Source organism: Eurosta solidaginis, chromosome 4 (genome assembly GCF_040869045.1).
Source record: "Eurosta solidaginis isolate ZX-2024a chromosome 4, ASM4086904v1, whole genome shotgun sequence".
Lineage (NCBI taxonomy): Eukaryota > Metazoa > Arthropoda > Insecta > Diptera > Tephritidae > Eurosta > Eurosta solidaginis.
In genome coordinates this window covers 199,415,148-199,441,306 of record NC_090322.1, presented here as the reverse complement: position 1 = coordinate 199,441,306, position 26,159 = coordinate 199,415,148, and the positions used below count along the sequence as shown (strand labels likewise).

The window sequence follows — 26,159 nt, the reverse complement described above, 5'->3', positions numbered from 1 at the left end:
TGACATCTCTCCCCGAATTTTTGGAAGAGTTTTAGCAGTTGTGAGCTAAAGTTAAGAATTACCCACAAATATATAACTCAACGACTAAAAGCAGTTTTTTATATCCCTTTTTCCTGTGTAACAGAAGTTGATTACAAAATTGATCAGCATTCGCTTAGTTTTTCTTAAAACTAATCAATAATAAATATTTTTATCTGTACTGTATCTCTCAAATGCAAACATGTACAGATATCAAAACGAACGGGACTTCATTAAACTGACAAAATTTTTCGTATTTATTTGCTTTCCTTTGCAAAAATCCGTGTTGAAAATCGCCCTGAAATTGGCAATATTACATTGCAAAATAATAAGAAAACAATTTCACATCAATTTGTCAGTAATTGAACAAACCTTTCCTATTGGCAATAGTGAAATTAAAGTACTGGTATGTTTGCGTCCCTCCACATGAAAAAAAAATTAGCAGCTGTATTGCCGATTTTATTCAAAGCAAAACAATTGAAGGGCATTACTACATGCGGATCCCATATGTAGAAGCTGTCGTATAGAAATACCCGGATATTTGTTGAATTAATAGCTCCCTCTTTTGAATATTTCTTTTTTTTATAGGCTGTGACTTGTAGCAAATAGAAACAAATATGGGTGTACCAAAGTTCTTCCGCTACATTAGCGAACGTTATCCATGCTTAAGTGAGCTAGCTAGGGATCAGTGCGTAAGTTGTATAGATTTGTATATAATAAATATTTAAATGCATTTCAATGCATCTGATTTATGAAATTTACACCTCTTTTTAGATACCACAATTTGACAATCTGTACCTGGACATGAACGGAATAATCCATACATGCTCACATCCAGATGATACCAACTTTCACTTCACTATAACCGAAGAAAATATGTTTAAGGATATTTTCAATTATATCGATAAACTATTTTTCCTCATTAAACCTCAAAAACTATTTTTTATGGCTGTTGACGGAGTAGCACCTCGTGCTAAAATGAATCAACAACGCAGTCGACGTTTCCGCTCCGCCAAAGATGCTGAATTGTTAGAAGAAAAAGCAAAAAGTCGTGGTGAAGTACGTGAACATGAGCGCTTCGATAGTAATTGCATAACACCGGGTACAGAATTTATGGTGCGGTTAAATGAAGCACTACGGTATTTTGTTAAATGTAAAATTAGTTCAGATCCATTATGGCAAAAATGTCGAGTCATATTGAGTGGTCATGATGTAAGCTGGAACAACAATTTTTGATATATACTTTAGACATCTTTAAAATTTTTATTATTTTGTCACAGGCACCTGGCGAAGGAGAGCATAAAATTATGGATTACATTCGTTATCTGAAATCACAAAAAGGCTATGATCCCGATACCCGTCATTGTTTATATGGGCTAGATGCAGATTTGATTATTTTAGGTTTATGTACACATGAATTGCATTTCGTTGTATTGCGGGAAGAGGTTAAATTCGGACGTCAAGCTAAAAAAGCCTCTGTTGAAGAGACTCGCTTCTTTCTACTACATTTGGGCTTGATGCGAGAATATCTCGAAATGGAATTTGATGAACTGAAGAATAGTGATGCTAATTTCGATATAGCAAATCTTATTGATGATTGGGTGTTGATGGGATTTTTAGTCGGCAATGATTTTATACCACATTTACCATGTATGCACATCTCATCGAATGCACTGCCATTACTATACAAAAACTATATGAAAGTCTATCCGACACTTGGAGGCAAGTTAAAAGAAACTTATTAATTGAAATAAACACTTATTTAGTCCTCTACATAAATTAGGTAACATTAATGAACATGGAAAAGTGAATTTGGAGCGTTTAGAAAAATATTTTGCAGCGCTTGCCGATGTAGAATTTGAAATATTCCAAGAAAATCATGCGGATTTAAAATATTTTGAAGGTAAACAAACTCAAAATGGTATTGATGAAGCTTTCGATTTCGACATTTCCGAGATTACAAACGAAAATCAAGACGCCGAACTCGCCGAATTAATAGAGAACAGTAGGCAGGTAAGAACAAGCGGTGTAGAGGATGAACAATATCAGTAAATTTAATAATTTACCGACTAAAATATAAAAAAGGGAGTTCTTAAGAAATGGTTTTACCAGGGGAAAATTAACTTGAAATAATTCCAAATGAACTTGAAAATAATATCGAAATGCTACAAAATAATAAAGCGGAAAAAATTAAAAAAAACAAAAACTTTTAAGAGAAATGCTGACCGCATAATATACAAGAAAAAAGTCCTAAATTTGTCCCCAAATAGTTTCTAATAAAGTCCCCATATAGTCGTACAACTAATCCAATTTGGTCTGGCAATGATCCCAACCTAAATCTTCAGTCTTAAATAACGTTGGAAAATTTAATTTAAAATTTATTCGTTACTCAAAAAATAGTTTAAAAAGCTGACATCGTCGGCTTATATTCAATACCCTCCATCAGCATATTTGACGTTTAATGTTTTAGATGTTAAAATGATATCTGACTTTTTGTTTCTCTCACTCTCCCACAGCGGGTTAGGGGGTTTAAAATATCCCCGCGGCAGGTATGCCGTCATAAGAGGCGACTAATATACCAAATCCATTCAAGGGGTTGTGCAGCGCAACACTTTCACGGGGTTGCCAGCGCAATATATAGCTTCTACAAACGAATTGTCAACCTCAGCTACCCGTGGCGAATCCTGTTTTTTTAACAGCCGAGGCTCTTGTGACCCCAAGTTCCTCTTGGATCTAGGGGATGGGAGGGCGAGATGACCTTGAAGGTTTCATGTGGTCATACTAAATCGTTTCCGAGATTGTCGGGCTAATACCTTAATGGTGCTTGTTACCGGAACGTACCGAATCTGCATCCATCAACATCATCGATAACACTGCCCAAGGCCTTCGGGGAGTGTCCTTATCGCTACGACAACATCTCAGACTCACCTTTCATATATGACATTAATACCAGCTTTGTGTTAGTTCTTATTTGAAAATTTTCCTATCAGCAATTTTTTTCCAGAAGCAAATCCCTCTATCAGCATACATTTTTATGATACCTAGCTATACGTATTCATGGGTTAAAGCTTTAATCGGATAACTTCAGGGTGTAATGGTGAAAAAGGGTCGAAATAAACATAAACTTACGTATGTATATCAATATGATACAACAACAACATAAGTTCTGAAAAATATGGTAATAATTTGAACTGGAGTCGACTGTACGAGCTTTACGCAGACAACAACATAGTCCAGCGAATTAAAACGCTGCGGCTACGCTGGCTAGGCCATGTCATGCGAATGAAAGACGACACTCCGGCTAAGAAAGTGTTTTTATCGAAACCCGCCTATGGAAGCAGAGGAAGAGGGCGGCCCCCACACCGCTGGAAGGACCAGATGGAAAGCGATTTAAACTCCCTTGGTGTGACCGATTGGCGCCAGTTGGCAGAGCGAAGAAGCGACTGGCGTTCCTTGTTGGACGGCCATAACCGTTTAAATGGTTAAGCGCCAATTAAGTAAGTAAGGTCGACTGCTAATACGCGTCCAGAAATATCGGGAGATTATTTTATCTCTGTGTGGAGATAATTGCAGCTAAAGTTGGCAATTTGCATGTGTTGTTATGTTGTACGTGTAAACGAACAGTCATTCTGTACAGACGTGTTGTGTTATCGCTCTACAAACTTTATTTTGGTTAACCTGGTTTTCTGTTTTTTCTGCCAATATTGGTGCAATGGATAGTTTCTTTGCTAAGTGTGATAAGATTTTTGGCCGAAGTGAGACTAATTGTGCCATGCGGTGGCTTTTGTAAAAAATTCTTCCATCGTACATGCTGTGAAGGCAACATGTCTACATACGATGTAGAATTGCTAGCTAAGAACCGGTATCTCAGTTACGTGTGCACAGAATGCTTAAATGCCTATGACAAGCTTTGTAAGGCATATGACACCGTCTTAGCGTCACATAAAGTTGGCCTGGAATCTGCCTTGCTTGCAATTGATGTAAAATTTAAAAAATGATATTAACATAAATGTTAAATCAAAAACTAATTCTCACAAAAACAATGAAGACTGTGTGGATGAGACGAATGATGGTATCAACAAAATGTCCAGTGGTGTCAGCTCTTTCAATGCTGCGAAAACATTGCGCAGTGATATTAATAGTTGCGCGCTTACACATGGTTCGTTGTCGCCGTCTCTTATTCTCCCCGTTCAACAGTGTGTGCAATGCTATTTTTTCGACCGATCACCTGTTTTTGCAAGTGTTAATACTGCTGTTAATAACGGTGGGCCATCGTCTACATCGCTTTGTACTGCTAACTCAGATAATGAAAAGAGTAATATGTCTTATGCACAACAGCTCGCGGCTCCAGCTGTAATTGTTAATAAATCTAAATCTACTGTAGCAAATGCCAATGCTGCTAATGCTGTTGATACTGTTAATTATTCGACTGCAATGTCTAGTAAGAACAAGACTCCAGCTTCGAAAAACAAAGCGAATGCTGTTGGGAACAGCACTAATTCTGTTAATGCTGACTATTCTGATGCTGTTAATGTTCCTGCTATTCAACCCAATTCTGGTAAGGATTCGACTGCTGTAGTAACAACCGCACTCGCAGCCCCAATTACAGCCCCTGTTTCTGAATCGGTTGCTTTAAAACCTGGTGCTCCTAGGGAGGTGACTGCTGTTCCCCCCGTAGGTCCATTTTTGTATCACGGCTCCACGCATCGCTGACGGAAGCTGATATATCTAACTACGTATGATCCAAGCTTGGTGTTGAACTTAACAGCAAATTTAATGTTTATAAGTTTAATTTTAATTTTGGGAGAGAGATCTCTTCTTTCAGAATCTTAGTTCCTGACAAATTTTTTGATAGGGTACTCGATTCTACTTTCTGGCCGAAACACTATGTGGTGCATTTGTTTACTAGAAAGTCGAACCGTGTCCGCGCTACTTTAAATGCATCAAAAAACTTGACAGGCAACATTCCAGAAGTGGTACAAACTTAAATTATGTCTTATCAAACGTAAATAATATCTCACTTGGTATATTTTATCAGAACGTTAGGGGGTTGAATACCAAATTAACGGAAATCTTTCTACTGAGTCATGAGAGTTCTTATGATGTACTCGTTTTTACTGAGACTTGGCTAAAACCAACAGTTTTTAATGCTGAAGTTTTATCGAGTTCGTTTCAAGTGTTTAGAAAGGACCGACTGGCCAGAACTGGTGGTGGTGTGTTAATGGCCGTTCACACTAGGTTTTCCGCGGAGGAACTACATTTTCCTGACTTTGAGGATGCTGAGCTTCTTTGTGTGAGAGTAAAACTTTCCTCAACCTACAAATATTTTATAGCCAACTACATTCCCCCACAATCTGACATTTCCTTATATTTGAATCATTCCTCAATAGTGAAATCTGTGTGCAGCACTGCCAAGGCCTGTGATTCTGTCACTATACTTGGCGATTTTAATCTGCCATGTGTGTCATGGAGTCTTATCGACGGGAAGCCAGTCCCTACTTCTCGCGCTATCGACTATGATTTCCTAAACGAGTTTGCAGATGTTGGACTTTTTCAAATTAACAACATTCAGAATAAATTCAGTAAATGCTTGGATTTAATTTTCTCAGACGATTCAAATTGTTTTGTAAATCGATGCGATCCCCTTGCCCTGCCTGAAGATGTGTATCATCCTGCTCTCGCGATGTTTATGGAATCTCATAATTTATCTGAGCGTTCCTCCAACGTAGTGCGAAAGACCCCTCACCGGTTTCTGTTTGGAAAAGCCAATTGGTCTAAACTAATACTCGAAGTATCGAGAATAAATTGGCCTGAGTACGATGGGGATATTGATGAGTATATCCCATTTTAATAATCTACTATACGGAATATTTAAAAAATGCATACCTACGTCCGAAACCACTGCTATATCATCATCGGCTTGGAGCACTAAAGAATTGAAACGCCTGAAAAATCAGAATACGCGTTCGTTCAAACGCTACAAACTTTCTGGATCAATGACTGACTATGCCGCCTACTCAATTTTACGTCACAAATATAACACATTGAACAGAATTTGTTATAGGAACTATATCAGTAGGATTAAAAGCCAAACTTTTGTCAATCCTAAGTCGTTTTACAGCTTTGTTAATTCAAAAAGGAAGATAAAAGGGTTTCCTTCTACAATGAAGCTAAATGATCAGATGTCCAACGACAGCTTCGAAATTGCTAACATGTTTGCGGATTTCTTCGAATCTACTTATTCAAATACCTATGATTACCCGCCATCGAATTATCCTTTCAGATTGTCTCCTCTGGATTCCCACGCAGTCCCATATATATGTACTGATGATGTTTTAACTCATCTGGAAAATCTAAAAATTGCTTACTCTAGTGGTCCTGATCAAATTCCGTCGGTAGTGCTGGAATCTTGTGCTTGATACTTATATCGACCTCTAGCCTGTTTGTTCAATGCGTCCCTGAAGCAAGGGGTATTCCCCAAGAAGTGGAAAGAATCATTCATTATACCACTGCATAAAAATGGAAGCAGAACGTGTGTTATAAATTATAGAGGAATAGCCAAACAACACTATTCCTAAGGTATTTGAATTGATTATCACAAAACAGATTGCTTTTAGAGTATCTTCATTAATTGACTTTTCACAACATGGCTTTTGCTAGGGTAAATCAACGGTGTCCAACTTGCTCGAGTTTACAACCTTTGTATCCAACAGTTTTAAGACTAATTGTGAATTTGATGTTATTTATACTGATTTTAGTAAGGCATTTGATAAAGTTTCTCATTCTATACTTTTATTCAAACTCGATCGGTTAGGATTTCCTCCTTTGCTTCTATCTTGGGTTTCTTCTTATGTGACGGAAAGAAAACAAACAGTTATATTTAATAATTGTTGGTCTCGGTTCATAAACGTAACTTCTGGTGTTCCTCAAGGCAGCCATCTTGGTCCGGTTTTGTTCCTGTTGTTCATTAATGACTTTCCTAGTGTTTTGGAGAGCTGCAAGCCGTTGATGTACGCTGATGATGTCAAACTTGTAATGCCTATCCGCTCGCCCGTGGATAGGGCATGTCTTCAGGCTGATCTGAATAGTCTTGGTGACTGGTGTAATGTAAACGCCATGTCACTAAACCTACCTAAATGTAAGTTCATGTGTTTTACAAGGAAGTCCTTCCAATCCCATGATTATGTTATTGGCGACTATGTTATCAAGCAAGTCACTAATTGATTTAAGCGTTACAATGGACCCAAAACTCGATTTTAAACTTCATATTGAATCTTGCGTGAATAGCGCTAAAGGTACTTTGGCTTTCGTTAAATGTTGGTCTAAAGAATTTAATGACCCATACGTTACAAAAACTCTTTTTACATCATTGGTCAGACCTACTTTGGAATATGCTTCAATAATTTGGAATCCGCGTTATCAGGTTCATTCCGACAAGCTGGAATCGGTCCAGAAACAATTTTTGCTCTTCGCTTTAAAACACTTACATACATGGGATCCTTCTAAAAATCTTCCCCCCTATTGAAGCCGGTTAAAACTAATACAGCTGCCCACATTGCAGAGCCGCAGGGAGATGCTTGGTGTCTTATTTATTATTAAATTAATAAGAGGGTCAATAAATAGTCCATTTTTGCTTGGTGAAATTAAGTGTAACGTTCCTATTTGGCCATCTAGACATTTTCAATCAATTTTTGTAGCTACATGCAGGTCGAATTATGAAATGCACGAACCACTTCACTGTTTATGTCGTGATTTTAATAAACACTGTAAAAATTTAGACGTCTGCGACTCGTTTCTTGGTATTAAAAAATAACTTTTAACTACATTAAATTTGTAATTCGAAATGAAGCAAAGAACGCTAAACCGTGATATACTGTTCAACCCTCTGTTTCAAATTTGAAGTACCAGTTACTTGAAACTTGTTTGCAAAATTGCGTTGGGATCATTATTTTTATATGTATGCAATCAAATTTACTGTGTCTAAATTCTATTATGTATATATTTTATCTACTATTAATTTGCTTTATTGTCAATTTCATAAATTATTTTTATTTACTAGCTCCTTCATGAGTACATTTTAACACATTTACAACATTTTATCTTTTGCTTACTTCCTTGCTTATAGGCGCTGCCGAAGCCGCCAACGCAGAAAGGTGTTCGGCACAAAAACACTATTGATCCCACCCCCGGTTTCGGAGGGACCTGGGGTAATTTTTCGGTTTTCTGTTAATATCCTTTGATCGACTCAACATTTTTTCTCCGTCTTCGGATTAATAATACTGAGGTAAAAACGCGTCGTTTGACACCTTTCCCGATATTTTTGGATGCTTATTAGCAGTCGGCCCCTGTTGTAAATTATTACCAAAAATATTTAAATTGAGCCTGGTCCGTCCGTCAGTCCGTCCGCGGTTAACTTTTTTTTATAATACCTGCCTTGAGACCAGCATCGTGGCCTTCGATATGGAGGTCTAGCTTAACCCACTATTACAAGGTATTTGTATTTATTTGAAAATTTGTTCCTAGCACAACAATTTGACAAATTATTTAACAGTGCTATTCATGAATATATAGATAGATAGTTAATTGAGGATTGCACTGCGACAATTGGTCTATTGTGCCCTCAGCTTCTTCACATCACCTCATCCAAGCCGACATCTCTGACGAACCCTAGCAGTTCACCTGGCTTACGGGATTTAATGTGAGAATGCTCTGGCCATTGTAAGCCCATAAACTTAGCCCTGCGTCTTGAGATTGCGCCACACTCCAGGAGGATATGATCCGCACTCTCCGCTGATTGATCACAAAATCGGCATGTGTTGTTCGATAGTATGCCCAGCTTCTGCATGTGACTGTTCGGTCTACAGGGCCCTGTAAGAATAGCTGTTAGGATTCTTACGTTATCTTTCGAGAGGCCTATCAATGCCCTATATCGAGTTGTGCTGTAACCCCCTAACAGTAGCTTAGATTGTCTCAGGCCTAGCATATTGCGCCAGTGTTCTTCCCTATTTTCCTTCTCTTCTACTAATAAATGCCCCCTAATTTCCTGCGGGCCTACTGGCAGGAACGGCTCTGGACCGATGGGTCGTGTCGTTGCGGCTCTCTGGCCAGACTATCCGTCTGCTCATTACCCAGCTATTCATGAATAGCATGAGCTATAAAAATTTAACATTAATAATAATAAAATAAATTAAATTAATTTAATTTAATTAAATTAAATTAAATATAACAAATAATAAGTAAATATGTGTGTAGGTTTAGATATAAATCTTAAGACTAAACTAAAGTAATTAATAAATAATAAAGACAGCAGTAGTGATAATAACCAATGGCTGATTATAGATAGATAGTATTTAACAAATAAAGAAGCAAAGAAGACACTGAGAAAGGAAACGGGAGTTAGAAATGAACATTTTAACGGCAACAAGTTGAGATCCAGTTTAAGAGTCGTTAAAAACTGATGTTAGGTCTTTTTTGAAGTGCAGAGCATTACTTAAGAGACGGAGACTTGTAGGTAAGGAGTTCCAAAGACGTATTACAGTAACAAAGAATTGGCGGTCAGACGTTAGCGTGCGTTATCTAATGTGCGTAAGAAGAAGCACTGATCTTGATGATTGCAGAAAAATAAGCTTACGAAAGGTTTCATTCTCAAAACATGGTTCAACATAAACGCAACATCCAAAAAACTAATATGTTTTATAAAAATAATTTTTATTAAATTAAGCTGAGTTTAGAACAAGCAAGTAAGGGAGGCTAAGTTCGGGTGTAACCGAACATTACATACTCAGCTGAGAGCTTTGGAGACAAAATAAGAGAAAATCACCATGTAGGAAAATTAACCTAGGGTAACCCTGGAATGTGTTTGTATGACATGGGTATCAAATGGAAGGTAATAAAGAGTATTTTAAAAGGAGGGGCCTTAGTTCTATAGGTGGACGCCTTTTCGAGATATCGCCATAAAGGTGGACCAGGGTTCACACTATAATGTGTTTGTACGATATGGGTATCAAATTAAAGGTATTAATGAGGGTTTTAAAAGGGAGTGGCCCTCAGTTGTATATGTGAAGGCGTTTTCGAGATAACGACCAAAATGTGGACCAGGGTGACCCAGACCATCATCTGTCGGATACCGCTAATTTATTTATATATGTAATACCACGAACAGTATTCCTGCCAAGATGCCAAGGGCTTTTGATTTCGCCCTGCAAAACTTATTCATTTTCTTCTACTTAATATGGTAGGTGTCACACCCATTTTACAAAGTTTTTTCTAAAGATATATTTTGCGTCCAAAAAACCAATCGAATTACCATGTTTCTTCCCTTTGTTCGTATTTGGTATAGAATTGTGGGATTTTTTTCATTTTTCGAAATTTTCGACATCGAAAAAGTGGGCGTGGTCATAGTCGGATTTCGGCCATTTTCTATACCAAGAAAAAGTGAGTTGAGAAAAGTACGTGAACTAAGTTTAGTAAAGATATATCGATTTTTGCTCAAGTTATCGTGTTAACGGCCGAACGGAAGGACGGACGGTCGACTGTGTATAAAAACTGGGCGTGGCTGCAACCGATTTCGCCCATTTTCACAGAAAACAGTTATTGTCATAGAATCTATATCCCTACCAAATTTCGCAGGGATTGGTAAATCTTTGTTCGACTTATGGCATTGAAAGTATTCTAGACAAATTAAATGAAAAAGGGCGGAGCCACACCCAGTTTGAAATTTTCTTTTATTTTTGTATTTTGTTACACCGTATCATTACTGGAGTTGAATGTTGAAATAATTTATTTATTTTTATTTTAACTCGGATGTTGTGGCAGCGCACTGCCCTCAAGTGGCCCGATGAAACCAGGCTAATCCTGTTTTTTTTTTTTTTTTTTTTTAATTCATACATACTTTTTTTGGTTTTTTTTTTTTTTTTTGTTTTTTTTATTTTATTTTTTTTTTTGTATTCTAATTCTTATTTATGTGTTACTTATAATTTTTTTGTTACCGAGTCTTTGAGAGGCAGTGGCTTCTTAAGCGCCGAGATCTAAAATCGCTCAGCTACAGAGAAACTCATCAGCTGAGAAATATAGATTCACAAAATACAATATACTAAAAGTATAAATATATTCTTTTAATTATTAAGAGAAGATTATTTTATTTTATTTTTTGTTTAAGAATTATAGGTTTATAATGCCTTGAAACTCGGCATGGAACATTCAAGTTTACTTCGTTCAATAGAAATGGGCTTGAAATCGATCCATTTAAAAGTCTAGCCATAAATAGTACACCTAGCATTTGTCTACGACTTACAAGGGTAGGAAGATTTATTAGTTTTAATCGATTAGTGTAAGGAGGAAGATTATACGGAGAGTCCCATTGAAGATTTCTAAAGGCGAAAAGTAAAAACTGTTTTTGAATTGATTCTAGTCTATCCACATGAACTTGATAACGCGGATTCCAAATTATCGATCCATATTCTAATATCGGCCTCACCAATGATGTAAAAAGGGTTTTTGTAACGTAAAGATCACTAAACTCCTTTGCCCATCTTTTCACAAATGCTAAAACTCCTCTCGCTTTATTGACTGTGACATTAATATTAGGGTTGAAACTAAGTTTGCAATTCATTGTAACTCCCAAGTCGACAAAAACATCAACGCTTTCCAGAGTTTGGCCATTAATTGTGTAGGAAGATGGCTGTATGTTCCCACGTGAAAAACACATGGATTTACATTTTTCTATGTTGAGAGGCATAAAATTCGCATTACACCAAGTAACTAAACGATTTAAATCCGCCTGGAGTACAGAACGTTCTTCAACCGACGCGTATGACTTAAAAAGTTTTACGTCGTCGGCATACATTAAAATTTTAGAATATTTTATAGTTGTGGAAACATCGTTTATAAAGATCAAAAACAGAATAGGACCGAGATGGCTGCCCTGAGGCACACCGGAGGAACATCGATGACATTCGAACAATTTTTTTTAAAAATTACTCTTTGAGTTCTACCGCAAAGATAGGAGGAGATCCAATTAAATATTAAATATTAAATTTTTTGTTAAAATTTGACTTTAAACATTTTCTTTAAGCTATTGCATAGATTTTATCGCGGGCTTGGCGACTAAATAAAAAAAAACCGTAACGGTTATTTGTCAAAAAAGGTTCGAAAAGGTTCGAAAAAGGTTCGGTGTTAGCAACAGGCCAAATACATAAAATTGAATCTCTATCATAAAGTTGAAGTTAAAGTGAATGTTAAAGTTAAAGTGAAAGTTAAAGTTAAAGTTAAAAATTAAAGTTAAAGTGAAAGTTAAAGTTAAAGTTAAGGTTAAAGTTAAAGTTAAAAATAAAGTTAAAGTTAAACTGAAAGTTAAAGTTATAGTTAAAGTTAAAGTGGAAGTTAAAGTTAAAGTGAATGTTAAAGTGAAAGTTAAAGCTAAAAATAAAGTTAAAGTTATAGTTAAAGTGGAAGTTAAAGTTAAAGTGAATGTTAAAGTGAAAGTTAAAGTTAAAAATAAAGTTAAAGTGAAAGTTAAAGTTAAATTTAAATATTTAAAAATAATATAAATAATATTATGACTCCGAATATTGAAATAAATATTGCACACGTTAGCGATGTTAACGTTAGGCGCTCATTTGTTGGAGATATTTGTGCGTGCTTATGCAAACTTAGAAATGGTCCACACATTGTCATGGTAGCAATTTACATTTCTCCGAATCCAAAATTGGACGATGTAGAGCATTTTATTCATCGCACTTTACTGGAGTACTCTGAAGAAGGGGCAAAAATACTTGGTACAAATGGTAATAAATTTCCACTTATCTTGACCGGCGATTTCAACATCAATTTCGCTGATAAAAAATCAGAGCGGTTGACAAGTTTTCTTTTTGAAAAATTTAATTTGAAAATAAATAATGATCCAAAAGAATCCACAACAAAATATGGGGCCACCATTGACGCGGTATTTTCAAGATATTTAGAGGATATCAAGTCTCAAACGTATGTTTCCTATTTCAGTTACCATAAACCTATAATTTCAATTATAAATATTCCTGAATAACCTATGTATGTACATATCTTGTAAGATAATAATAAAAAATTTTTAACCAATATTAACTTCTCATTTATGCAATAAAAGTAAAAAATTTGTTTTCTTATCGGTTACCACGCTTAAAAAGTGTAACTTGAATTAATATCAAAGAAAACAAAATGTTGCATAAATATTATAATTGCATTAGTTGATAATATGCAATAGCTTTACCGCGGCAGTCCCCGAGTGACACACGTCCTTTTTTTTAAAGTGTGCGTGTTCGTCATCCGGTTTTGCTAATTTTTATTTAGCGCACATATAGTAATAGGAGTAACGCTCCTGCCAAATTTCATCATGATATCTTCAACGACTGCCAAATTACAGCTTGCAAAACTTTTAAATTACCTTCTTTTAAAAGTGAGCGGTGCCACGCCCATTGTCCAAAATTTTGCGTCATAAGGTCAACCCACCTACCAAGTTTCATCGCTTTATCCGTCTTTGGTAATGAATTATCGCACTTTATCGGTTTTTGGAAATTTTCGATATCGAAAAAGTGGGCGTGGTTGTAGTCCGATTTCGTTCATTTTAAATAGAGATCTGAGATGAGTGCCTAGGAACTTACATACCAAATTTCATTCAGATACCTCAAAATTTACTCAAGTTTTCGTGTTTACGAACGGACGGACGGACATGGCTAAATTAATTTCTTTTTTCACCCAGATCATTTTGATATATAATGGTCTATATCTATCTCGATTAGTTTATGCCTTTACGGATTACCGTTATGCGAACAAAACTAATATACTCTGTGAGCTCTGCTCAGCTGAGTATAAAAACGCATTTGAATACACAACGATACTTTTCATCATCCAATGGCGTACTTCATATTATAATATAGCTGCCAAAACGGGGTTTCGCTCTCCTGAGGAGAGGCTACTGAATGTAAGACGACGATGTGTAATCCAATAGGAGTAGGGTAGCACTTGTTACCAAAGTTATTTTATAGTTTTTATCATTATTAATTTTGCCCCGCAGTTTTTTGAAGATGACAATGAGGACTTGTCCGATGAAGAACAACATATAACAGATGAATTTGAGACTTATAAACGCAATTATTATATGAATAAACTAAACCAAAACGATATGACTAGGTAGGTGATGAGCTGAAATTTCAATTGAGCATCAAATAATAAATTTTTAATATTTAAAATACAGTGAATCAACACGCGAAAAGGCGATTTGTTATATAACAGCTTTACAGTGGAATTTGGATTACTATTATAGAGGTGTGCAATCGTGGGATTGGTACTATCCACATCATTATGCGCCGTTCATTAGTGATTTGAAAAACTTCAAGGATTATAAAATTAAATTCAATTTGGGTGAGCCCTTCTTGCCATTCCAGCAGGTAACTAATATAACAGAACAGACTTGATACAAATTAAAATAAAAACTGACCATCATTATCTTATAGCTCTTAGCTGTACTACCAGCTGCTAGTAGAAACTTATTACCTGCCGCATATCGTGATTTAATGACAAGTGCATCAAGTGAATTACTAGAATTTTACCCAACTGACTTCGAAACAGACTTAAATGGTAAAAGACAGGAATGGGAAGCGGTTGTTTTGATTCCGTTTATCGATGAAGTAAGCTGTGATTAGCAGATATATTTAAATTGAAAATCAACTTATTACAATAGAGTTCCTTTATTACCTTGCATATTCATAGAAACGTTTATTAAATGCAATGAAAGCATGTGAAAATGATCTTACGCCTGCTGAAGTGAAACGAAATCGTCATGGCCCTATGATGCAATATGATTACAATCCAGTATCACAGGAAATTGTGCCTGGTATATTCTCAATGAAGGCACTATATAATGTTTTCTGTACTGAGAAAAAGATTTGGTCTAAAGAAATTACTATTCCGTCCGATAAGACTGTATGTATAGAGCTACCAAATGCTGCGCGTACAGTTTTCTTCCCTGGTTTCCCAACAATGAAACATTTGAAATACGATGTATGTACAATGCAAATGCTTGCTTTGTATTTTGTGTTAATGATTGATATTATAAAAATCATATCTTGCAGTTTGAATTAAAATTTGCACGTGTACGTGTTTTCGAACATCCAAGCCGTAATGAAAATCTTATACTTAAACCGCTAAGCCGCAAAGGATTTGATGATGTATATACAGTTGCTGAAAAGTTTTTAAATCAAATTGTTTATACTGGCTGGCCGCATTTGATAAAAGCCAAAGTCGTTGGTATATCAAATAAAGATAAATACATTGATGCGGAGGGCATAAAAGACATGGAGGCAAGATTATTCCAAATACATAAGAAAACTGCGCAAGAACAGTAAGTGTCAAATATGATTATGGACTAATATGCCCAAAAACATAAATTTTATTCAATTTAGCTCTCTTTTTATTGGAGCTCAATGCCATAACAAGAATCTGTATATATAAAAGAAAGTGATGTTATTACACTATTTATAACTCAAGAACGTATGAGCCGATTTGGGTGAAAATTGGTGGAGGGGTAGCTTAGAACCAGGAGACGGACATAGGATACTTTTTATCCCGTTCTGGCTAGGGTCTTGAGATCAAAACGTGGACCTGGGTACCCTTGGGATGTGTTTGTACAATATGGTTATCAAATGGAAGCTGTTTATGAGTACTCTGAAACGGGGTATTTTTCGTACCCCTGGGTGACTAGGGTATCGAGATATAAGCCAAAACGTGGACCCGGGTACCGCTAGAATGTGTTTCTAGAATATGGACAACAAATCAAAGCTGTTGATGAGTGCTTTAGTAGAGGGTAATTTTCATACCCCTGGGTGACTAAGGTCTCGAGTTATAGGCCAAAACGTGTGTACGCATAAACAGTGTTTATACAATATGGATAACAAATGGAAGCTGTTGATATGTGCTTTGATACAGGGTAGTTTTCATACCTATTGGTGACTAGGGTCTCGAGATATAGTCCAAAACGTGGACCCGGATACCCCTAGAATGTGTGTGTAATATGGATATCAAATGAAAGCTGTTGCTGAGAGCTTTAAAGTAATTTTCATTGTGATATTCGATTTAGTTGCATCAACCTGGGAAAACTGATAAATATGCATGCGGAGCCGAAATAAAGACATGAATTAATAATACCCACATACCTATTTACATACGTCCTATTCGATTTGCCTGAAATTTTTTTTTTGTATATAAATTTACCTATATTAGTATTTACGATCCTTTTTTCCGGGAAGTAGACCAGAGACGGACTGGGACTGGGCTTAGGACTAGGACTGGGACAGACTCGGAGTGGGACTGGGACTCGGAGTGGGACTGGAACAAGATACACACCACACTCTGGGACTGGCAACAAGGGATGAAGAAGAATGAGAAGAACTTGAGATAAGATAAAAAAGGGAAGGAGAAGGAGACTGAGAAAGAGATAGAGTGAGACGAAGATAGAGATAGATGAAGCGAAAAAGACGGAGGAAGGAGTGAATAAAAGGATTAAGAAAAAGTGAAGAGGGGGAAGGGCAGAGTTATTAAAAGGAAAAAGCTTATTAAAATGTAAGCAGGTAGACCAATGTCTGCCGGGTCTTTATTTAAAAAAGATGTTTAAATTTTAAATATCATGTGAAACAATTCTGTTTTTCTTCTAGCTTGACAACACGCATGGGTATAGAATTTGATGATTTCTCTGTGTTAGTGCATGTTCGTATACATACCGGTTCGACGTACACTTGCGGCAATCAAGGAAAAGTAATAGTAAATGATGCATGGAGTTATTCAGTTACAGCTTATCCTGCGCAGGTTTGTTTTGTATTAAACAACGACCCAACTTCAACTTTATGGTTGCCATAAACGCCTTGGCATGATCAAAAAAAAGCAATTTTTCTATTTTGATTTTAAAAACAAGCATCTACACATTTTACAAGACTCGATTTTTTAGTCTATTTTTTTGCATTCAACCAGCATCTGCATATAGAAAGGGACCACATCAAAAAAAAAACAGGCGGAAAATCGATTCATGTAAAGGCATCTCAAGAAATATTTAGTTTTCCTTTAATTTTTTTTAGTCAAATAAAGAATTAATATTTTTCTTTTTTCAATGAAATTTTTTTAATTCCACAGTATATGTACATATATAACATATTTTTTGTGGTTTAATAGATACAAAAATCCAATTATACAATTTAAGTAATCATAACATTTCAATATTCCATCTTACTTCCTTGTACCACAGGGTGTAGTTTCTGAAATCGCTGTACATAAAAATGTCGGGGCACAACCAAAAAAAGTGGAACATCTATTTCCAACTGATAGTACAGTTTTCTTTTTGGGCAGTCCGTACTTTGGAAGTGAAGGAACTGTGCTTAATCCTCTACTGGTATACGAATGCGGTCGTCTGAAAAGTGAATAAAAAAAGAAAGTATTTGTATATATACAATCATTGGTTTTAACAATTTCTTTTTTTGTTTTTTTTTGTAGTAAATATTACCGTACTGCCAGAACCAGATTTCTCTTGCGCGCGAGTATTGCAACAGCAATTAGAGCGTGACTATGTAAACTCTTTTGAAGTGTCTACTACACTTGGTTTGCAAATGAAGTGTCTTTCGCGTTTAACGGGTACGGTTTTAGTTGTAGCTGGTGCCAGACGTACAGAATTGCCAGAAAATTTATCTAAAGTTAATATCGGTTTACAACTCAAATTTCCTAAACAGGTAATTGTTTTTATCAGGCGTAACGCGTCTCGGTTTTTTATTGATTCATGCAATATTTTAAAATCATTTAGCATGAAGAACGCGCTGGCTACTGCCGCCGCATCAATGGCCAATGGTATTACTCGTCAAAAGCAATTTTGCTTATACAAGAGTATTATAAGCTATTTCCAGTAGTTTTTGATTATTTAAGCCGTTCATCTGAACGTGCTGAATTTTGTTTTGAAGAAGATTTATTTCCTGAAGAAGTTGGTGAACACAAAGTTGATGAAATTATTACATGGATAAAAAGCCAAGGCCACATGCACGCTGATAGGCGTTCGTGTGGCTCGCAGAGTATGGAGAAAGAAGCTGTGCAAGGCGTGTTAGATGCCATTGAGCAATTAAAGGTGGGATGAACAATTTTTGAATATGTACTTAACATTTTTATTATTCAAAATTTTGTCATTTTGTTTCCTTTTAAGACTTTACCCGTCAAGACTGTTAAATTACAAGTGAAGCCTCATTTGTTACTCAAACCCGATATTACACTTCCGTCTATCTATAAACCAAAGCGACCTGTGAAATTATTTGATCGTGTTGTGGTAGTGAAGTCAACATATATGGTATGTTTTATCACAGTCACTAATTTCGCTACTGTATGCATATGTATGACTGATAATTCAGCTGTGGTGGTATTTAACTTTTTATACTCAGCTGAGCAGAGCTCACAGAGTATATTAATTTTGTTCGCATAACGGTAGCCTGTAACGGCATAAACTAATCGAGGTAGATATAGACTTCTGCATATCAAAATGATCTGGGCGAAAAAAGAAATTCATTTAGCCATGTCCGTCCGTCCGTAAACACGATAACTTGAGTAAATTTTGGGGTATCTTGATGAAATTTGGTATGTACGTTCCTGGGAACTCATCTCAGATCGCTATTTAAAATGAACCAAATCGGACCATAACCACGCCCACTTTTTCGATATCGAAAATTTCGAAAAACCGAACCACTGCGATAATTCATTACCAATATTTTACTCCGTTACATATTCGTCTAGTAAGCAAAAGCGTACATAATACCTACGCTCCTTTATGGTTGTGAGATTTACTCTAATTGTGACTATGTATGCAATAGGAAGCTTAATGTTGCTTATAACAACATTGCTAGATACGTCTATGGGTTGAAAAGACTTGACCACGTCTCTCATCATGCTGACAGATTGCTAAACATTTTCGATAACCTTATTAAACTTAAAACGCTCACTACGCTACATAAATTAATATATATGAAGGAACCTGACTATCTGTATCGGAGGCTAAATTTTCTCCAGTCGTCTAGATATGTTCTTACCCACTTCAGACATCGTGTGCTAATATCTGATCGCCAGTTCTTCATTGCTTCCATACGTCTTTGGAACTCGCTCCCTTCTAGACTTAGGCTTATAGGCAATGCTCTGCTCTTCAATAAAGAATTAGCAAGTTTCTATAATAACCTAGACAATTAAAATACTGATTTCTGACTAAGTAAATGTACTCTATCATTCGGTTATTTATTTATTTATTATTTATTAAATATATTATTTATTGTAACTTTTTCTTAGTCATAGTCATTAGCTTTAAGTTTCAAGTTTAAATTGTTCCTATTTTTTGCCTTTTACCGACTAGCACTATAAAATAATTTTTGCCAAATTGTCGTGCTAGGATGAATTGCCTAATAAATACAAATACAAGGACGGATAAAGCGATGAAACTTGGTAGGTGGGTTGACCTTATGACGCAGAATAGAAAATTAGTAAAATTTTGGACAATGGGCGTGGCACCGCCCACTTTTAAAAGAAGGTGATTTAAAAGATTTGCAAGCTTTAATTGGCAGTCGTTGAAGATATCATGATGGAATTAGGCAGGAACGTTACTCCTATTACTATATGTGTGCTAAATAAAAATTAGCAAAATCGCATAACGAACACGCCCACTTTTTAAAAAAAATAATTTTAAAAGTCAAATTTTAACAAAAAATTGAATATCTTTACAGTATATAAGTAAATTATGTCAACATTCAGCTCCAGTAATGATATGTTGCAACAAGATATAAAAATAAAAGACAACTTCAAAATGGGCGTCGCTCCGCCCTTTTTCATTTAATTTGTCTAGAATACTTTTAATGCCGTAAGTCGAACAAAAATTTACCAATCCTTGTGAAATTTGATAAGGTCATAGCTTCTAGCACGATAACTGTGTTCTGGGAAAATGGGCGAAATGGGTTGAAGCCACGCCCAATTTTTATACACAGTCGACCGTATGCCCTTCCGCTCGGCCGTTAACACGATAACTTGAGCAAAAATCGATATATCTTTACTAAACTTAGTTCACGTACTTATCTGAACTCACTTTATTTTGGTATTGAAAATGGGCGAAATCTGACTATGACCACGCCCACTTTTTCGATATCGAAGATTTCGAAAAATAAAAAAAATGCCACAGTTCTATACCAAATACGAAAAAAGGGATGAAATATGGTGATTGGATTGGTTTTTGTGACGCAAAATATAACTTTAGAAAAAACTTTGTAAAATGGGTGTGACATCTACCATATTAAGTAGCAGAAAATGAAAAAGTTCTGCAGGGCGAAATCCAAAGCCCTTGGAATCATGACAGGAATACTGTTCGTGGTATTACATATATAAATAAATTAGCGGTACCCGACAGATGATGTTCTGGGTCACGCTGGTCCGATATCTCGAAAACGCCTTCACATATACAACTAAGGGCCACTCCCTTTTAAAACCCTCATTAATACCTTTAATTTGATACGCATATCGTACAAACACATTATAGAGTCACCTCTGGTCCACCTTTATAGCGATATCTCGAAAAGGCGTCCACCCATAGAACTAAGCCCCACTCCCTTTTAAAATACTCTTTAATATGTTCCATTTGATACCCATGTCATACAAACACATTCCACGGTTACCCTTGGTTCATTTTCCTACATGGTGATTTTCTCTTATTTTGTTTCCAAAGCTCTCAGCTGAGTATGTAATGTTCGGTTACACCCGAACTTAGCCTTCCTTACTTGTTTTACCTAGCGCTATTTTATCAAATTTACAATTTTATAGGCCGATTTACTCGGTACAAATAAAATTTTTCTATTCCAATAATCTAATTTATATATTTCTTGCTTTCTCCAATTTTCATATAAAGGTTCCTTTGGGAGCAAAAGGCACTATAATCGGTGTATATCCAGTTATTGATCCAAATCCCGTGCGCTTGGAATGTGTGAAAGCTGTGAATAATTTCTATGAAATTCTCTTTGATAAGTACATTCCAAGTGGGAACGATGCATATGGCCTCGCAGAAGGGCGTGTTTATAAGGTGCCAGAAACGTCCTTACTGCTAATTTCCACACAAGGTAGGGACTTCCAATGTGTTCGTAATTAATGTTCATGCGCATGTATTTTCTTCTTTATTTATTAAATATCAAGTTTTGTTATTTTTTTTGTATGCATTTATGATACAGATAATAAACCCAATGAAATGCAAGATGCAAAGCCAAATCAATATACAAACGATGAAAGAGTTAACAATGGCAACAGCATTTCAATAAGTGAGGTGCAACAACAACAACAAAATACTAATTTGAATGAATTAAGCAGCAGTACTTACAATTCAAAAGCAGTAATTTTACAGCAGCAAAAACGGATACACACAGTACCTGCACCTTTGTTGCCAACGGTAAACAAACGCTTAGATGGTGGTGGTAATAACGGTGGTAATGGTAACCAATTTTCTACCATTGACGACTTCTGGATGCCTGAAGCAGAAACAAAAGTAAAACACACATCTGCAAACAATTTAAATACAGCAATAAATGCATCAAAAAGTAAAGGAGTTGTAAAAAGTAATGAAATCAATAAAGAAAAAACTATCCATAGAGCAGCTCAATCCTCTACACAAGCTGCAGCACCGCTTTCATGGAGACGACCACAAACACAAATAATGCAGCAACAACAACAACTGCAACAGCAACAAAAACAACAACAGTATCAGCAGTCGCAACAGTCTAACAGCAATGAGTGTCAAGCTGAAACACAAGCTTTAAAATCATTACTAGGTCTCTTTCAGGCTAACGCAGCTACGCATGAAAATCAAAATATAAATTCAACTGCTAGTCAACCAACGAAACATCCTGCGCTACCTCAACCACCGACGAGTTGGCGTAGTGATGCACAACATTTGCGACAACAACAACATTATCCAATAACGAATACACCTTTACATCCAGCGTTAGCCTTACATCAACCCCAACAACCGTTACCGACACAGCCGTCAGCACTTCTAAACCAATACCAACATCCATTACCTGCACATCCGTCAGCACTTTCACACCAATACCAACAACCATTACCCACACAGCCGTCTGTACTTTTACACCAACAGCAGTCAGCACTGTTACAGCAGCACCAGCAGCCGTCAGCGCTTTTACACTATGGCAATGTTAATGTAATGCCAATATTGCCACCCAACAACTATATGGGCGGGTTTTATCCAGTCAAGCAACAGCCGACTCCGCATCCAATGCTACAGCAACAGCAACCACATCCATTGCATCACTACCCAGCGCAGTTTCATGTAAATATTATAGTTTTATACATAACATATACATTAAATGCGGTTTGTAATCTATTACGGACTCATCGTAAATTCGGGAATTCTTTTACGTGAACCTATTCTACATTTAATCACTTATAACTAGCAACAAAGATATTTGACACCCACAGCGGGTTAGGGGGCTAAGAATATACCTGCGGAAGGTATGCCTGTCGTAAGAGGCGACAAAAATACTGAATTGACTCAAGGGGTTGTGTAGCGCGACCCTTTCAAGGGGTTGCCAGCGCAATTTATAGCTTCTCCAACCCGATTGTCAACCTCACCTACCCGTGGCGAAACCTGTTTCTTTAACAGCCGAGGCTCTGGCGGCTCCAAGTTCCTCGTGGGTCTAGGGATTGGCGGGGGGCGTGATGGCCTAGATGGTTTCATGTGGTTATACTAAATCGGTCCCGAGATGGTCTGGCTAGTACCTTAATGGTGCCTGTTACCGGAATGTACCGGACCTACATCCGGCAAAGGACCATCAACATCGAAAACATTCCCTACAACTTTCATGAAGTGTCCTTATCGCTTCAACAACAACAAAGGATAATTCTACACGACAGCATGACACTCTTAATACACATCCAAAAACTTAAAAATTTTATCAAAAGACGCGTTTTGGATTCAGGATCGCGAATCCGAAAACAGGTGTCAAATATGTTGGGTCTGTCAAGAGATATTTGCAAAAGAAATTGAAAATTTTGATGATTTTGTGGTACCCACATAAAAAACTGTGAACACAAGTGTTTTGCGCGGATATAGTTTTGGTCTCCAGACCAGTGTTGGACCAACCCAGGGTAATTTTTTTAAGCGCGGCCGAATGCCGCCAATGCAGAAAGGTGTTGTGCGCAAAGATACAATGGATCCCACCCCCGGTTTCGGAGTACTCAGAGGTCGTTTTTCGGTTTTTAGTTAATTTCTTTTGAACGAGTTAACATTTTGAATTTTTCGCCTTCGGATTATTATTTTCGAGGTCAATACGCGTCTTTTGAAACCTCTACTAGCTTTACCCGGCGTAATTTGTAACGCCCGAGATCGAATGAATGTTGCGTTATTTTTTCTGTTTTGTTTGTTGATAATTTAGTTTATTGTTCTGTAAATTGAATTGAATTTTGTACGCATATTTGGTGAAATTTTATTCTTGTATCTTATTGTAATGCAAGTGGGTACACAATATTTTTGGTTTTTTCGTTCGGTACAAAGATAAACACATTTTTTGGCGTTCCAACTCTAGAGCAAGCAACATATAGTTGGCCATGGGAAAAGCACGGACTATCTAAATTTAATCCTGCAACAGTAAGCGATTGTTCTTGTGCTTTGAAACTTGCTATTTCGACAGGGGTGGACCATAATGAAAGGGGTGTTAGAGGCGTTGGTTCCACATTACAATTAAAGAGATGGTTGGTGTCATGTGGGGACACATTGCAAGCGGGGCATAAATTTTGTATGTCGGGGTTGATTCTGGATATGTAAGAGTTTAACCTGTTACAGTACCCAGAACGAAGTTGAGCCAGAGTGACTCGCGTTTCCCTGGGGAGTATGCGTTCCTCTTCCGCAAGTTTTGGGTACTGTTCCCCGAGTACTGCATTCACCGGGCAATTCCCGGCATAAAGGTCCGACGCCTGTTTGTGGAGTTCACCAAGGACCTGCTTGTGTTTTTTTGCTTCATACGGCTGAGTTCTGAGGTGCCGTATTTCCTCAAAATGCTTACGGAGATGACTCCTTAAGTCCCTAGGCGGTGCTGGCTCATCAATCAGATGTCTGTTGGGATGCCAAGGTTTCTGGGTATCCAACAGGAACTGTTTGGTTAGCATCTCATTTCTCTCCCTAATGGGGATTATTCTCGCCTCATTATGTAGATGGTGTTCTGGGGACATAAGAAGACAGCCAGTGGCGGTTCTGAGCGCAGTATTTTGGCGGGCCTGTAGCTTCTTCCAGTGGGTAGTTTTTAGGCTTGGCGACCATATAGGGGACGCGTAGCACGCAAACGGCTGGCCAATTGCTTTGTATGTGGTAATGAGCGTTTCTATGTCTTTTTCCCAAGTACTGCCAGTAAGGGATTTGAGGATTTTATTACGGCTCTGGATTTTCGGAACAATTGCGGCTGCGTGGCACCAAAAGATTTTGGGGTGTAGGACAGTCGGTAGAGTAGTGCCATCGACGTCGATGTTCAAAATGATCGACATTTGGGACGTCCAAGTTGTAAATAGGGTCGCGGATGATTTAGTCGGTGATAATGCCAGGTTTCGCGAGGCGAAAAAACTGGTGAGATTAGGGAGGTAGCCGTTTATTTTGTTGCAAAGCTCATCGATCATTGGGCCCGGGCCTGTGGCCATTATTGTGCAGTCATCGGCGTAAGAAACGATAGTAACTCCTTCTGGTGGCGAAGATAGTTTTGATATGTAAAAATTAAACACAAGTGGGGATAGGACACCACCCTGTGGCACCCCTTGTTTAATTCTTCTTGGCTTTGATATTTCGTTTCTGATTTGCACCGATGCCTGCCGACCACCCAGATAATTTGCGGTCCACCTTTTAAGACATGGGGGAAGGGTAGACCCTTCCAAGTCTTGCGGTAACGTGCCATGTTTGACCGTAGCTTTTGATAGGTCTAGCGCTACGAGTACTGTTCTATGGTGGGGCTTCTGATTTAAACCACAATTTATCTGGGTGCTAATGGCATTCAGCGCGGTGGTGATGCTATGGAGTTTTCTAAAGCCATGCTGATGACAGGCTAGCTGCAAATTTGCTTTGAAGTGGGGGAGTAAAATGGCTTCAAGCGTCTTGGCTACTGGCGATACGAGAGATATCGGGCGATATGACTCTCCTATGTTAGCTGGTTTCCCAGGCTTTAGTAGCGGTACCACCTTGGCCATTTTCCATTTTTCGGGTATGACAAAAGTGGATAGAGACAGGTTGAAGACATGTGCTAAATATTTGAAACCCTCTTTCCCTAGGCTTTTAAGCATCGGCATGGCTATGCCGTCTGGGCCCACTGCTTTGGAAGGTTTAGCATGACCGATGGCATCCTCAACCTCTTTGGCGGTGATGGTAATTGGTGACGCGCTGAACTTATGTTTACGTGCGTGTCTGTTGGCCCTCCGTCTATTTTTGTCGACCGTAGAATGCATTATGTATTGTCGGCAGAAAGCGCTCGCGCATTTTTTCGCATCCGACAGCACTTTGTCGCCAAAGGCGATGGAAACTTTGTCATTGTGCCTAGACGGATTCGATAGGGACTTAACAGTGGACCAAAGTTTACCTACACCGGCAGAGAGGTTACAACCGCTTAGGTGCTCCTCCGATTTCGCCCGCTTGTGTTCATCCATAAGCAATCGGATGCGTTGGCTTATATCCCTTATTTGGGGGTCGCCGGGATCGAGCTGTCTTATAAGGTCACGTTCTTTCGCTAAACTTGCGGCCTCCGCCGGGAAGTGGAGCCGAATTTCGGGAATTCTACCGACAGGCGCAGACTACGGGACGTCCTAGGACGTGAACAGCAAGGAACCACAAATGATTTCTAAAAGTTACGTGGACGTCTGGTTTTGGGGTCTAGCCCAGAACAACCTGTCCGATGCAACCATCCCTTACACGAGACACACTGACAAGAGTATGACCGTCCTAAAAAGATACTTTTCCGGCATATACAGCAAAACCATTTCTCAGGACCGGGGTCAGGAGACGGAGCAAGAGAATATGGAGCAGTCCCGCTGCAAGGAGCTGCTGGGAGGATGACAATTTGTGGGAGGGACGTAACAAATTA

At 37.6% G+C, this 26,159-nt stretch overlaps 1 protein-coding gene across 3 annotated transcripts in view; it reads left to right on the top strand.

The window, feature by feature from the left end:
• Positions 1 to 249: 249 nt before the first annotated feature.
• Positions 250 to 26,159, top strand: part of pcm (pacman) — a 38,669-nt gene continuing 12,759 nt past the window's right edge. For 2 of the 3 annotated variants that reach the window (XM_067784545.1, XM_067784542.1), the window contains exons 1-17: positions 250 to 424; positions 607 to 710; positions 793 to 1,230; positions 1,299 to 1,740; positions 1,802 to 2,031; positions 14,066 to 14,181; positions 14,246 to 14,438; positions 14,505 to 14,678; positions 14,761 to 15,051; positions 15,123 to 15,391; positions 16,701 to 16,851; positions 17,285 to 17,453; positions 17,530 to 17,762; positions 17,834 to 18,148; positions 18,224 to 18,364; positions 20,948 to 21,155; positions 21,264 to 22,375. In XM_067784545.1, the coding sequence (XP_067640646.1) occupies positions 636 to 710; positions 793 to 1,230; positions 1,299 to 1,740; positions 1,802 to 2,031; positions 14,066 to 14,181; positions 14,246 to 14,438; positions 14,505 to 14,678; positions 14,761 to 15,051; positions 15,123 to 15,391; positions 16,701 to 16,851; positions 17,285 to 17,453; positions 17,530 to 17,762; positions 17,834 to 18,148; positions 18,224 to 18,364; positions 20,948 to 21,155; positions 21,264 to 22,375 (4,557 nt within the window). In that variant the 5' untranslated portion in view covers positions 250 to 424; positions 607 to 635. Of the gene's footprint in view, positions 528 to 606; positions 711 to 792; positions 1,231 to 1,298; positions 1,741 to 1,801; positions 2,032 to 14,065; positions 14,182 to 14,245; positions 14,439 to 14,504; positions 14,679 to 14,760; positions 15,052 to 15,122; positions 15,392 to 16,700; positions 16,852 to 17,284; positions 17,454 to 17,529; positions 17,763 to 17,833; positions 18,149 to 18,223; positions 18,365 to 20,947; positions 21,156 to 21,263; positions 22,376 to 26,159 lie in introns of all 3 variants that reach the window. The other variant, XM_067784543.1, reaches the window with a different exon arrangement.